At 40.0% G+C, this 14,250-nt stretch overlaps 1 protein-coding gene across 1 annotated transcript in view; it reads right to left on the bottom strand.

Moving 5' to 3' along the window:
* LOC136445121 (mutS protein homolog 5-like) overlaps positions 1-14,250 on the bottom strand; it is a 26,649-nt gene extending 12,399 nt beyond the window's left edge. Inside the window, exons 1-6 of the mRNA XM_066442983.1 lie at positions 13,866-14,250; positions 5,932-6,182; positions 5,114-5,237; positions 1,348-1,428; positions 872-946; positions 273-394 (exon numbers count right to left, since the gene is read on the bottom strand). Coding sequence (XP_066299080.1) covers positions 273-394; positions 872-946; positions 1,348-1,428; positions 5,114-5,237; positions 5,932-6,159 — 630 coding nt within the window. The 5' untranslated portion in view covers positions 6,160-6,182; positions 13,866-14,250. The remainder of the gene's footprint in view (positions 1-272; positions 395-871; positions 947-1,347; positions 1,429-5,113; positions 5,238-5,931; positions 6,183-13,865) is intronic.

The raw sequence follows: 14,250 nt of genomic DNA, 5'->3' as shown, positions 1-14,250 counted from the left end.
ATATCTTTAGACTCAACTGTCTTAAGTTAAGGAAGGAAGAAAGGGGGTCACTTTGGGTAAGAGAAACGGAGTGGAGAATTAGGCCAGACCAGTTTATTTCCATGGTTCTTGGACATTTTGTATAATGTGAAAACATAGCGAGTAGACATAATGAAAGCTTAGGACAGGGAGGAGAACTTGAATATGACAATATATCAATGTCCTCAATCCATAAATAAAAGGCTGGTGACAAAGCGTAATTTTTTTTTTCAAATCAAAAGAAGGCTTTTTACCATGTTCACATTTTCGAAAGCCACCAAAGACGACAAGTAAATAACCCGCTCTGACTCGGTGAAGTGTTGAGGGATGCTGGGAAGGTTCAGAGCCAGGATGCGTCTCTTGCACACCTCCAAACCTAGTACACAGAGGAATGCTGTAAAATTCATTTCAGTTCACGCTGCTTAAACTTCAATCGAGTGTTCCTGCATGGTTGAGTTTACAGTTTAAACAACATTGAACGTTACAAATTATACTTCCACCTCGGAAGTTTCACAGCACATTCATATAGAATCACCTGGACATTCAGTCTTGTTTCAGAATGATTCCTACCAACACAGATGAACTTTCAAGCTAGAATAATACTTCATGTTCTTGCTCAATTGATTCCTGACCCCAGGTGATCAAACAAAATTTCTCTGTTGACATCAAAGTCAACACGACAGCTGTTCTAAAGCTCACTAAAAACATTCTTTTGAAAAGCAAACATGAAAAATTAAATGTAATCACAATTCTTATGCACTGTTTAGTTGAATGTAATCAGGAAATTTTTCATCTTAGAATAGTGTTGTTGGTGTCATATTAACACTTTAAAAGATACAAAAGCCAAGCTTACTGAAGTCGATGCTTGGTAAGACCTCCAGTTGGACACCCCCCTCCTCCCCATCACTGGACAGCAGAACTGAAGACTCTGCAGACAGGAGAAAATACATGTACTTCAGACAAAGCTTAAAATTGCACTTTTAAAAGATTTAATAACAGACTATATTTTTCTTTAACTTAACATTCATTTACAGTAAATTACAGTTTGCCAAAAAATTAATTACATGAAGAAAACCAAAACATAGTCTGTGATGTTACTTACGGTAAATCATATTGAGATAGTTAAACCTGGTCGGACAATCACCTGGCACAGGCAACCACCTCTATATTGTAGCCACAAGCCAGATTAAAACAGTTCCGTCCATTTCTAACGCCACCCTGTCCTGAGAATCCGCCTGTCCTCAGCAACTTTTTCCTCAGTGGTTGCTGAAACAAGGTTTGACTGTACATCAAACAATAACATGTCCTGTACAAGGTAGCTGCCCTGACCTTTGTGCCTGAGCACCTGAAGCATCTTCTCGTCCTGTTTGGAGCTGGTGATGATGCAGCTGGGGGACACCTGCCTCAGCACTGCAGGGGGAACAATAAGGCAACATTCAGTAGCGAACATCTGTACAAGGTGCAAGAACCGAGTCCAAAAAACAACAAACAGCTACCATAATGGACCGCCCCTTCAAGTATTGTGGGTTCTCGCCAAATCGCACGAGAGTGCAATTTTCAACACTCTCCCTAGAACTACAAGAAGCTGCAGCAGCTATGGGGCTTGTTTCACAATCTAAAAAAAAATAATGTGTATTGAAAATTTGTCCTAGTTTTTATCAAGGCAACTGCTTACATGTTTTGAGTAAATGCAAAAAGTTTTGAGTGTCTTTCCTGCTTATTAGTCACTAACAAAATGAGTACAGAAAATACAAACATAAATGCAATATCGAGCCCTAACAATTATCATGGATCAAACATATAAGTTGTTCAAAAACAAGTTTGACTAAACAAACACAGATACACAGACACATGTGCACATGTGTACATGTGCATGGGCCAGTGCAGGTTGGGTGCAAGTACATGTAGTCAAAAATACCTGCACTAACCTCACACAGTCAGTCAGAAATTTTACATGTACAGTATGCAGGTGGCATTTCGATCCCTTCAATCCTTTCTGGCTTGATTAATCCCCCCCAAAAGACAGCCTTTGCCTGTGACATTGATAGTGTTGTTACGTATGGATGTCACGTACACACATAAAAGCAATCAGCCTGTTCTGTCAGCATTTGCCCAGACTGCATGCAATTAAGGTACTGTCCAAGCAAGAGAATTAAATCTTCCTGTTCTACAAAATCAGTCCAAAGGGAATTTTCTTTTTCCAGCAGAGATGACATTCATCTATGGGGTACTAGTCAATTTGCAGACAGGACAAAAGACAGGAATGAATTACATGTACCATATGTATGTAGAAGAGCTTATTAATAAGTTTAATACCAAAGCGTGCCTGTAAAATGTACATCTATCTGTGTGTGGCCATGAGTTTCTGCCTGCAGTTTCTATATGGTCTGCCAGGGGGCGCTTAGCAGAGCTACATGTATTTTTGTAAGCTTTATACTGTATACAACATCACAAATTTAACAATGAAAATCAACAATATGGACCCCCAAACAATGAGTGGGACGGAAAAAAATCAAAAGCTTGAGACAGCCCTGCATACAAGGCTATATTTTTTCTGAAGGTCAGCATGTTATAACGATGATCAGGTATTAACAGGTAGCTAGCTATTTTTGCTGATGACTCATGGTGAAATCAATACGTTGATAATTATATGTACGGTTAACAAAGGCGTTTATATCAGTGAAGTGGTGAACATGGTTAATATGAATGTGACAGATGCGGTTAGCTGCTATCACTGGTTATCAATCACAATATTACCACAGAACTCCTATGAGTCATAGCCACATTCCTCAGACATTAGTCTTTGTGTTAGGTACACTTGTACAGGAGGGCACTGCAGAGGGGGATGGGCTTTAACCTTCTCCCTGCTGCCTAAATCTGTAACCTGTAGGGAATCGGGTGCCAAACGGCTACTTCAGAGTGGTAAAGGTTAATTTTTTTGCAAAAGCTCAGTCCTGAACAGAAAAAGTAATAAATGAACAACCTTATATAAATTGATCCACTACTTGCTATATGATCATGAACACTTGGAAAAGTTAATGTGTGACAGATCACTGTATAATACTGTAAAATGCATTTTATTAATCACTTAAACCAGGATTTAATTTCACACTACTTATATGATCATAAACGCTTGGAAAAGTTCATGTGTGAGTGTATGATACTTTGACTGTATCAATTATTTTCACCCAGACTTAACTTTGCAGTAGGAGGGGAAATGAGTACTTGTATTTCAGGACATGTATGTCAAGTTTGAGATGAAAACAATTCTGCAGTACAGTATGAGTAATGCAATGGAAATGCATGTTTGCAGTGTCATAATGTCGCGGTGGAGAGGTCACTGCGCAAACCACAAAAATAAGCCCACCGCAAGCATTTCCAAATTTACAGTACTAGAAATTAAGTCACTGGGACAGTATATTTTGCACACATACACATATAATAAGCAGATGATGAAACTTAGATATCAAGAATGTTACTTTACAATGTATCATGTTAGGCACATATAAATGCCAAAATGTTAATATTTTTGGTACCAACAGTAACTGTTGTAGAACTGTAACTGAGTCTTCCTTATTTCCATTTTGGTTTATCAACTCTCTGTAAAAGTCTTAGACGACAAAGCTATCAAATCGGTGTGAACAAGGTCTAAACAAAATACCGTAAATATCAAAATGTTTGTGACGGTTTTCTTTTTTCAATTTTTGTGTAGTCAAATTATGACCTTGAAAATAGGCATTCCCATTGATTACATTACTACTGTACAGTAATTGCTTCAACCGCAAACTTACTAGTAAAACACGAGGAAAGACACAACTCCCCTCCTTCTGTAAAACTATGTCACTGCAAAAATAAAAGAACTTACAGTGCTATGACTCAGACCTGACACTTAAAACCCTGCCCCTGCCACGCCCCTCAGCTTGACCTATATGTAAGTTGAGAAGTTTACCAACTTCCTGGCACAGGTTTGCTCTCCAAGCCCTGAAGCCAGTGATGACTCACACTCAGCCTGGTAACCTTATCATCATGACCCGCCCACCTAGTTCATTAGGGCAAGCTGGTGAGTTTTCAGGGGGTTGGTTTCAATGGATGCAAGCGTGCAAATCAGAAAGTAGGCTCTTAGAAAACAACTCATTCTATAATAAATAACATGAAGAACATAACTATGCATGGTTCCAGAGTAAGTATTATTTGATCAATAAGAATCTGTCATCCCAGCAGTTTTATGTTCACAGTTTTCACTGTGACTTCTTCGCCACGAACTTGAAACAAAAATTTTTGTTAAACATAAAAAAACCAAAAACACTCCATTTTCCCCCTACTGCGATATCAAATTGTCGCAAACATTTCACAGTATTTGATAAATAAGACGCTGACATCCCAGTGTTGACATGATCATCCCTAATTTTCCACCCCATGCAGACATGACTCATCGCAGGAGTCCCTGGAGGGAAAACCGCTCTAATAGAAAATTAAACGTCACAGTGATTGGAATCTGGGCTGTCACACTTAGATTACATTAGCCTGGGGCGTAATGCGAATTCCACTCACACCATAATTCTTTATCAATAACGAACAAAATTTGCATAATTAACCTTTAGCACACTAAAGTAGCTGTTTAGCACCCAATTCTCTGTTGGTTATAGAGTTAGGCAGCAGGGAGAAGGTTAAAAACTTAAAAGGCTTATCACCAGAATGGGTAATTAGTTTGATATTAGGTTCTATGTTATCATAATTTGTTGACGGTCAATATATTATATTGACTGTCAACAAACAAACAACATTCCTCCATTGACTGTAACATAAACATAAGATATCACCATGATGTTTGTATAATACAAATGCTTTTGGAGAAAAAATGCCACTGCATTGTTGAACAATTCTTTTTAAGGATACATTTGACGGGTTTTATAACAAACTACGCCAAACAGTTATCAAGCAGCTGGATAAAATTTTAAAACAGTCCTGCAGACATGAAAAATTTTATCCACTTGCTTTAGTAACTGTTATTTGGCGTACCTTATTACCTAGATGTCTAACCTTCATCGATGATTTACAACCAACTTTACAAATTACACAGAACTATTCTACTAACCCTGTCTGAGTAGCTGAAAGTCTTCAGTTTCTGCAGTGTCCATCATCATGTAGACGTAGCTTGTTTCTGTGCTGAAGTATGCCAACCCCAGGGTTCCCGCATGCCACACAACACTCAGGTATGTCTGCAAACCAAAAAATTCTCTGTTAGCATTGCGTTTTCATATCCACAAAATTAAAGAGCTCGTCTTTCTAGGGATGACTTTTTTTTTTTAGAAAATGTTCCTAAATAAAAACAACTCCAGAAAATTTCCTAAACTTTGCTTGTATTGGTTTGTTTGCATAAAGGCATAACACACCGGGTCTAGACTATCCGGGGGACATCCCTAGTTAAAGCTAGGTACTCATATACACCTGAGCCGAGTGAGGAAACTGGTGTAAAGTGCCTTTCCCAAGGGCACAACATCGGGACCTGTCAGGGATTCAAACTCTGAGTACCTCAGAGTCGACAAGGCTACCGTGCCAATTTGAAGGCTACCAGAAGAAACTGAGGGAGAAGGTCCAGAATGACCTTGTTTGATAATGCTAGTACTCTGACTGATCATTTTCAAGACACTTGTCCCAACCACTGTGAGCTACTGACTGCAGAGGGGGACCTCTGGCTGTTCTATTGCAAAATGCAGACCTGTACATGTGTGCTCAGCTTCAGTTGCCATCCCTGAGCTGAAAGAGGAAGAAAGCTGGAAAGATGTTAATTTCTTTTCCCAAACAAGAGTTTACATGTATTTAGCTAATAGCAAAGCACTTTCCTATATGAAATTGATTGATTGGTTGGTTGGTTGGTTAGTTCATTGATCAATTGACGACAATTGTTCTAACCTCTGTCTGGTCAGATTCCGAGGTGAAGCCTTGCTGTTGCACCCTGTGTGCGTTGTGAACCACATCATTGCTGGACAGGCTGTCCTCCTGGGATGGGGGGAGGGTCGACCGTGCAGACATCGACTGGTCCGTGGGCCTCGACAGGCTGCTAGACAATCCCGCGGTCGAGCGAGATCCAGACGACGTCACATTCATCGCGCTTCTGGATCCAGACGTCGCCACATTCATAATGCCGATGAATCTGTAACAGACTGCAAAAGGCACCACCTGTTAATTGAGTTAATCAGCCAACCATACATCTAAAAGGAAAGTCGAAAAGTTTGCTTTATTTATCATTTGAGCTGGAATTATAATTTTGACACTACAATTTGAAAAAAAAATACTTGAATCTCATGTGCAGGATGGCTTATATAAAAGAATTGGCCAATCCTGGTATAAACGGGGTTGATAATTTCTCGCTCTGATTCTTACTAGGGCTAAAATATGACCGTAACCAGAGAACTGAATTGGAAAAGCTGAAACAAGTCCCAGAATTGCAAATTGGGCTCAATCCCTGTGCTTGGGTGAATCACAAATCTAGCTGATTATGCTTTTCGTTTTTCCCGAAGGGCGGTTGTACTGGCCATATACTATAGACACATATACAGATTCACCAATCCTGGTATGAACAGGGTCTAACGACTGCATTTCTTGCTCTAGTTTTCACTTGGTTAGAAAATTTCATAAAATGAAATGAAAATTTCATAAAATTTGAAAAAATTGAAAAAAAATTGAAAATTGAAAAAAAATTGAAAATTCTTGAAATGAAATTTCATAATATAAACTGACAGCAACCAGACAACTGAATTGGTTCAGCTGAACCAGTCCCAGACATGTGATGTATGTGTCTCCAGCCTCCCCCATCCCTGTTATTCCCTGTGTCTGGACCTGCAGACATGGCTAGTCTACACGACCCACCCGTCCCATGGCACCCATCTCCTGTCTGTTAAACACAAAGGTTCGGCAAAAGCCTAATTTCACAACCTGAAGGGCGTTAATCAGCTACATCAAAAAATCATGAGCTGTGTCAATATTCAGACAATTTATTGAGCAAACACTAACGGATTTGGAGTAAGTAAAGGTTTTACGCGCATCTACTTGTTATGACCACTGTTTAAACAGACGATGAATAAAAATTGTTGTACTGGCAACAAAAAAAAAGATTTGAATCAAAAAAGCAAATTTTGTCTTTGCTTGATGAAATATCAGAAGTGTTCAAAATCATTGTCTTTTAAAAAGAGGACATTATATGAGAGAGCAAAAATATAGAATGTATTGCTTGGTATACTTTGTCCTGTGTGTTAAGTCATTTTGCTTCATGAATGCTGCGATTTAGCATTTATTTCACTGACTGGTTAAAAAAAGAGAACATTCAGCCTCAAAAACACCCCCTATCCCCAGATAGAACAGTCCAGCTGAACATTAGAACTCGCTGTGAGTGTGAGTCATCTACAAGTACATGTTGAGCAAAATGTAGCAAACCTAATCAATATATTGTGTATCGAAACACAATTACAATGTTTTTTAATTAGCTGATTATAATGAGGTCCAGTGTCAGGACCAATTAGATAATCAACTAAATTTTATGTAGATTATGCATAATAGACCCCTTTCCAAATACCGCGGCCATTTTGAATCCAGGGCGCGCGCACGTGATTCGAGCGCGGGAATAGTGAAGACCCGGTAAGTACACACGCCAGCGGTAAGGCGTTCCCAATAGAAACCAGCGTTGAGTCATCTTCGGCGGCGAGATGTTCTCCTCCTCGGTGAAATCCATCGATATATTTGCATGGCACAAGTAGATGATATTGTTGTGGACACTTGGACTAGATATCGGCCAGTGAAATTGTGAATTTCTGCTACTTTTCCATAGTTTCTGCCGGGATGTTGAACGCGCGCTACAGTGATAGAATGCTAATATGTTTACACCGCGTGCTTGTAGTTTCCCTAATAATGTTAGCTAAAGTCGAGAAAAATCCCACAAAACATACACTTTTCGGATCATTTTAGCTTCGTTTAGGTATGAATATAACTCTTGAGCCTTTTGGCTGTTGTGACAATGCCAACATCATCTTGAAATTACGTTAGTTTGAGGGAGGGTTTTGTTTTCTGTGCAGCGTTACATCGACTTCGCTCAGCAATATTTGACATTTCCGTTGAATGCAATCCCACAAAAAAAAAAAGACGTGAAAATATAGACTTGAGTTCAATGTCCTTTTGGGTACAAATTTGGCAGCATTCCGGCGGCTTTTTGACGATCTTTTCGGATGCCAAGAATTTAGGCTTGAGGACTCCAAGTACGTGAGTGAAGGTGTGTTTTCCATTCTATCTGACGTTTCGCGGCAATATTTCAGATATCTGTTGGCCGGATGGAACCCAAAAAACGTTAAATAATATTGACTTGAGGACTGAAGGACCTCCGGCCGATATTTTTCCTTTTGTTGTGGGGTTTCATCCTGTGGAAATCTAAGATATTTCCCTAAAAAGTGATGTAATAAAACGCTACAAAGAAAACACGCCCCCTGCTTCACTCACAAGTCGAGAAAAACCCCGTAAAGCATACACTTTTCGGGCTGGAATCCTTATAGCTACTTAGATAGAAATATACAGAATTTTACCGGTTGTGACTTCCCCTGGGAAAACGCGCGTCGTGTTTCTGTCTAGCCTTTCTTTCTTTTCTGTCTAGCTTTTCCTCTCTCTCTTGTTACATCGCTCCGCAAGCGATATTTGACATTTCCGCTGAATGCAATCCCACAAAAAAAGACCTAAAAATGTAGGCTTGAGCTAAAGGTAATTTTTGGGGGGAATTTAGCAGAATTTCGGCGGCTTCTTTTGACGAGTTTTCTGAAATATCAAAACCTAAAGTACGTGAGTGAAGATGGAGTGTTTTCACTTTGCGCCGTAATATCTTAATTTCCGTCGGATGATATTACAGAAGCGTGAAAATATAGGTTTGAGGGCTTTGCGAGTATAAAAATTTGACGGAACTTCGGTGGCTCCTTTGACTTTAACAATATTTCAGTGCCAAGATTAGCTTGATGAAGTTCGTGAGTGAAGCAGGGGCGTGTTTTCTTTGTAGCGTTTCATTACATTACATTACTTTTTGCGGAAATATTTTAGATTTCCACAGGATGAAACCCCACAACAAAAGGAAAAATATCGGCCGGAGGTCCTTCAGTCCTCAAGTCAATATTATTTAACGTTTTTTGGGTTCCATCCGGCCAACAGATATCTGAAATATTGCCGCGCAAAAAGATTTAAAGAAACGTCAGATAGAATGGAAAACACACCTTCACTCACGTACTTGGAGTCCTCAAGCCTAAATACTTGGCATCCGAAAAGATCGTCAAAAAGCCGCCGGAATGCTGCCATATTTAAGGACATTGAACTCAAGCCTAGGCCTATATTTTCACGTTTTTTGTGTGTGTGGGATTGCATTCAGCGGAAATGTCAAATATTGCTGAGCGAAGTCGATGTAACGCTGCACAGAAAACACGACCCTCCCTCAAACGAACGTAATTTCAAGATTATGTTGGCATTGTCACAACAGCCAAAAGGCTCAAGAGTTATATTCATACCTAAACGAAGCTAAAATGATCCGAAAAGTGTATGTTTTGTGGGATTTTTCTCGACTTTAGCTAACATTATTAGGGAAATTACAAGCACGCGGTGTAAACATATCAGCATTTTATCACTGTAGCGCGCGTTCAACATCCCGGCAGAAACTATGGAAAAGTAGCAGAAATTCACAATTTTACTGGCCGATATCTAGTCCAAGTCTCCACAACAATATCATCTACTTGTGCCATGCAAATATATCGATGGATTTCACCGAGGAGGAGAACATCTCGCCGCCGAAGATGACTCAATGCTGGTTTCTATTGGGAACGCCTTACCGCTAGCGTGTGGACTTACCGGGTCTTCACTTTTCCCGCGCTCGAATCACGTGCGCGCGCCCTGGATTCAAAATGGCCGCGGTATTTGGAAAGGGGTCTATTAAAGATACATGTACAGTGCTGTAGATGTAAAACAGTCATCCACAACTGAGGTGAAGCGTGATGCTTTTTCCTCTAGCTGACAGAAACGCAATGCATGTTCCCTATTTTTTAGCCATTACCACACCGGATCATCCCCTATTCTTTTCAAAAAGTGTGTTGGAGGGATGGATGATAAATTATGCAAACCTTTGATCTGCAGAAAAAAGAAGGTAACAACAATAACAGCTCAAATGTGTACAATTCTACAGGCAGATAATTTGAGTTTGAAAATTAATGACTTTTTGTTGAGAAAGTCACTTCGAACTGAGGACAACACACCCATGTCATATGTCTTTGTCATAAATATCATTTTTCCCATTACAGAGTATGCATGTAGATCTAAGGATTACAATTTTGCGTATCATTACAACTCGCATTGGAGATCAGATGGTTCAAAAGGTTATTACATAATCTCGAGTTACAAGTGAGTCATAAAGGCAGTATACTATTAAAAAAATCTAAGGTTGTGATGAGTCAACAACCCTAACCACAAGGTGACCTTGTTGTGTCATGATACAAACGCAAATAAAACATTGCATTTGTTTACATATCGACTTTGTTTTGTCCTGGAGTACTGGTCTAGATCTAGTTCAACACAATTATGTACTGGTGGTATTTCAACCATAGATTAACACTTGAAATGTGATAAAATTACAGAAGTAAGTTTTCATACAGATGGAAACAGTGAGCAAGTTTTTTTGCCAGGGAGTATTTCCAGCTTTTGGCACCCCCATAGGGCTACACATTGTTTCAACTGTAGATAAACACTCGAAATGTGATAGGACACCAAAAGAGTTCAAGAATCTATTGCAAACATTAAGCAAAGTTTTTGCCAGAGAATATTTCCAGCTTTTGGTGGATCAAAAAGGGCTGGTAATGTGATATTGGCTTTGTTCCGATCTGGAGTACCTGACTAGTTCAACAAATAATACATACATACATACATACATGTGGTATTTCAACCATAGATAAACACTTGAAATGTGATAAAATATCAGAAAAAAGGTAAAGAAGTTCATACAAATGGAATCATTAAGCAATTTTTTTCCAGCTTTTGGCACCCAAATTCTAGACTAGGGGTGATCACCTGGGCGCAGGTGCCTAGCCGTCCTGACGCCAGCCCATATTAGGCGGGAAATCTCCCCACCTTGGGGAGCTGCAATCCTCCTGAAATCTCATACGCAGACCAAACACCTGCTTAGCGTGCCGGCGTCAAACACGCCCCCAGGCCCTCGGCGAGCTACTACTTATAGGTGTCGCGTTACGACCCTCGACTGTCTCGTATTGTTGGATCTTTTTACGCATCGACACCGTACAACAGTGCCGATGTGGAGAAGTATTGTGTTGTGGCACCTGACAGGTGTTATATACAGTAGTATCTTGATTTACAAACAAACAGGTCTTTATTTCGTGACAGTCTGTTGACTGACCCTGTATCATGTTTTGTTTGGAAACTGTAATTCATTGCAACCGGATCTCACATGTTTTCAGCACATAGACATCGAACTGAAGTATATTAGTGTCAGGGTTCTGCCAGGATTTTTTTTAAGCATGCATAATGGTAATCGCAAGGTAGCAAAGTGACCAATCTGGGGGCTTGCTCCTTCCAACAACTTTGAAAATGCACGGTAAAAAGTTTGCATTATCATAAGGGTTACCCATGGGTGGGACTTACATTTGTAATTCCTTTTAGACCTCATGTATTTAGAAGGATTTTTGTCAGTTTGGAGGATTATGTCAACATTTTTCACATTATCAGAAATAAATTTTTGGAAAGTACCATTACGCTAGTTGAAAAATATGCGTAAAGGGTGGGGCTAATTCAGCAAGATAGTCACAAAATATATCGTGGTGGGCCTGGTGGCCTGTTACACTAAAATGTAAGGTGTAAGAAACTGAGGGATAAGTCTGGATAAATGGGTAATCTTTTATCCTAATGACGAAACGACATTTGAAATGTTTTATACATCGCACACAGGGCTCAAAATTTATCTTTGCCAATAGGTGTACCTAACCTAGAAATTTAGGTGCACAGAAAAAACATACGATAAAGTAAAATGTCACAAAAACCTAGTTACAAACCTTGCTGAAGCTACTGCAATACAACGAATATTTAATTCTTTTTCAGACACTTAACATTATATGTTGTATACTAGTGCACCATAATACCTTTAGGTCCGTAATCCCAAAAGACTGTAGGGTAATGTAGAGTAACAGGCACTTGGCCCAGAACCCAGTAGTCCCAGGTTCGAATCCCCTGACACCACTGATGTTGTTCCCTTGGGAAAGGGACTCTATATGTACATGACTTTTCTCACTTCACTCAGGTGAAAATGAGTGCCTAGCTTTGGTTAGGGGCATCCCTCAAATAGGACGCTCGTGTTTGAGGAAAGCCACACCTCGAGTAAGTTTAAGAACCCACTATATGTATACACATATAAAAAGAGTAGGGGTCCTTTAATTTTCCGTGTGTGTGGATCAAAACAATCCAGCTAAATGGGGTAGGGAATTTCACGAGCAGCCTTCGATTCGTAAGTAACCCAGTGCTTCTCCTACTGGGTTAGTAATTCAAGCTTGTCTAAATCTTGATGTTTCTGACTTAAGGAGAAGAGATGTTGCTTCAGTGAGCATTAGTTCAGTGCCCAGAAGCGGTCTCCCTGGCTTTGCACTGAACAAACTTGTTAAAAAAGATTGACCCTTTCTCTGTGATCTTGTATCATTATCCAGCTCAGAAGTGCACAGCCTTTACTTAGGGCTTCTACGCCTGGCTGGCAGCCAGTGGCTATCATAGCATGGCCCTGTGTTCCTGTGTAGCCGTGCATGTCTGAGGCTCTTGTAAGTCGAAAAAAGTATGTTTGGACCCAAAATAGGCAAAGTATTGTACAACCTACAAGCTACCATGTTAGTGTCAGTAAGGTGGTCTTGGTGCAATATTTTCAATATATTGGGAATGGTGAATTGTTGCTGTTATTATTGTTAGTGTTGATGAACTGTTGTTGTTATGTCTGTGTTATATTTGTCCGAGCTGAGGCTTCAGTTGCATTCCTCAACTTTAGAAAGTTGGCATTTCCTTTGTTTGCTTTTTTGTGTATAACGTTCTATATGTACTCAGACGTACATGAATTATGACTTATGATGAATGGATGTGTATGTTTGTGGTTTGGTATAATATTTGCATTTTTAGAAAATGAAAACAAACATTTCACTAGGAAGTTGGAACTTAGATTGGCTCACTCGACTAGCAGAATATTACAAATACATGTACATATCTAATATCTAACAACTTCATGCAAAACGCTGTTCGGAGATGGCAGACTTCACCCCCTCACCCATACTGCTTAGATCCCACAAATAACAAAAAATAGCAGCAGAGGATGTATGATAAATTATGAATATTTGGATTTACCTGAATAATATTTCAATGTTGTGTTCATATTAATCATTATCCTTGTGGATTTCACAAATACTCACAGACAGGCACACACACACAGACACTGAGACAGACACCGAAGCTATTAAAGAACAATATAAATGTTACATGTACTCCAACTGGAGTGGAAATACACACCGCCCCCCTCCCCACTACGCCATGCTACACTCGTGATCGCGTATCCCCTTACAAAACTCAAAAGCACAGTTTATGATGATTACGGGTTAAAAAGTTAACGACGAGAGTCCTGGTCAATGCATGATGTTTTTATATTGACTTTTTTGTGGTATCGAGGTCTGGATGTTTTCTTTCTTTTCTACGACGTGGCACGATAGTAGAGATGTGTCGAGGCATCCCACACAAAATTTGCAAAAATCGTCCAAAATAAAACCGTTAATTTCTAACGCTCCGTATTGCTTGTACCTCACCGGTTAGAGTGCTGTAATTGCGTGCCGCCTTCTGGGCTGTCTGTGGCTACAAATCGAGACAACGGGTCGCGACCGGAGGCGACGGCGCGAGGCTGAAGCAAACTACTTCAGGTCACGGAAGGGACAACAAAATTCCCGCCATTATGAATGAAAGCGATGAAAACAACTGACGTAGTCGGCCCTTCGGGAATCTACGTAGGCCCTCGGACATTACCGAACCAAATAAGGGCAACGAGTATATCTGACGAGAGCAGCGAGGATTACCGAGAAGGGGCGACGTTTAATTTAATATGACATCATCCCAGCAGGCATTGCGGCACGCTGACCTTGCGGTTCATCACTATGGTAACCGGGCTCAGGTTCCAAGTTGTACCTGTCACGTGGT

This window comes from Branchiostoma lanceolatum, chromosome 11, assembly GCF_035083965.1.
Source record: "Branchiostoma lanceolatum isolate klBraLanc5 chromosome 11, klBraLanc5.hap2, whole genome shotgun sequence".
Lineage (NCBI taxonomy): Eukaryota > Metazoa > Chordata > Leptocardii > Amphioxiformes > Branchiostomatidae > Branchiostoma > Branchiostoma lanceolatum.
Note: the sequence above shows the minus strand (reverse complement) of the source record. Positions and strands in the feature narration are given on the sequence as shown.